Source organism: Charadrius vociferus, unplaced genomic scaffold (genome assembly GCF_000708025.1).
Source record: "Charadrius vociferus isolate BGI_N301 unplaced genomic scaffold, ASM70802v2 scaffold385, whole genome shotgun sequence".
NCBI lineage: Eukaryota > Metazoa > Chordata > Aves > Charadriiformes > Charadriidae > Charadrius > Charadrius vociferus.
Window position 1 is genome coordinate 1444630 of NW_009648925.1, and position 1358 is coordinate 1445987.

At 45.2% G+C, this 1358-nt stretch overlaps 1 protein-coding gene across 1 annotated transcript in view; it reads right to left on the minus strand.

Annotated features, from left to right (window-relative positions):
- Positions 1-1097: 1097 nt before the first annotated feature.
- Positions 1098-1358, minus strand: part of EN1 (engrailed homeobox 1) — a gene marked incomplete at its 5' end in the record, with an annotated part of 7748 nt that continues 7487 nt past the window's right edge. The window contains one exon of the mRNA XM_009887251.1: positions 1098-1358. This exon is cut by the window's right edge and continues 3 nt beyond it. Within this exon, the coding sequence (XP_009885553.1) occupies positions 1098-1358 (261 nt within the window).

The following is a 1358-nucleotide window of genomic DNA, read 5'->3' on the forward strand; positions in this document are numbered from 1 at the left end:
GGTCCCCTCCTCGCCGCGGCTCTGCCCTGCCCGCGGGAGAGCTCCACGCTGGACACTCAGTGTGGGAGGAGACCCTCTCGGAGCGAGGCAAGGAGCTGTCAGGCAAATCCCTTTTCAACACATCCCGGAGCTCTAAACGTCCGGAGGATTTCAGGCATTTTTTCTGCAGCAGCTGGTGATATATTATTGCCATTATTACGAGGTGGTTTTTTATCTCTTGTTAAAAAAGGAAATGCGGGAGGCGAGGCACGACGGCAACAGCCAAAGAGAATTCTTTTTCTTTTTTTTTCTAAAGAGGGTAGAATAATAAAAATAAAAATGAAAAAAAAAATATGGAAGGTCTTGGACAGGGTTTTAAACAGAGGACGAGCGCATTGAAAATTGCTGCACTGATCCATCGATACCAAAACCTAATTACGCCACCGAAATGGCACTATATACGCAGTGTATTGTGTATGTATATATATATTTATTTTTTATATTTATGTGTATATATATACAAACATCCATACACTAAAATAAAGAATTACAGCCAGCCTGGATCCTGAACACAGTCTACACTTTATTTCAGACTACAGATTTCTGAACATAATAAAATCTTTGGCTTGTAGCGGCGGGTTCAGTCTCGCAGTCTGTGGATCAGAATTATTTTTTTTTTTTCCTCGGAAAAAAAAAAAAAAAGAGGGACAGAAATTCACACACAAAAAAAAATAAGATCAAACGAAAGATCAGGAAAGTCGGACATTTACTGTAAAACAAGAGCAACGGACATCGAGAAAAAAAATAAAAAGGAAAGCAAACAAAACGAACAAACGAACAAAAGAGAGGGGAAGAGTGAGAGAGAAGGGAAGAGAGAAACTGTCCAGCAAATAGAGATCGCTACACATATTTCTTACCTGAAATTAAATATATACAAGGTCATATGCTGTTTGGCTATATAGAGATATTTTTTTTTAAGTGTTCATATTTTTATTTTTTTTTCTTAATCGGAGTCCTTATACTATGGATAGACAATAGATCTGCTTTTAAATAGCACCTGTCCGCCTCCCGGCCGGCGGGCCGGCGCCGCGGCGCAGGGCTGGGGGGGCCGCGCCGCCTCACTCGCTCTCCTCTTTGTCCTGCACGGTGGTGGTGGAGTGGTTGTAGAGTCCCTGGGCCATGAGGTGCAGCGCCAGCCCGTTCTTGATGCCCGTCGCCTTCTTGATCTTGGCTCGTTTGTTCTGGAACCAGATCTTGATCTGGGACTCGTTGAGGCTGAGCTCCTGGGCCAGGCTCTGCCGCCGCTGCTCCGTGATGTACCGGTTCGCCTGGAACTCCGCCTTCAGCCGCTGCAGCTGCTCCGCCGGGAACGCCGTCCG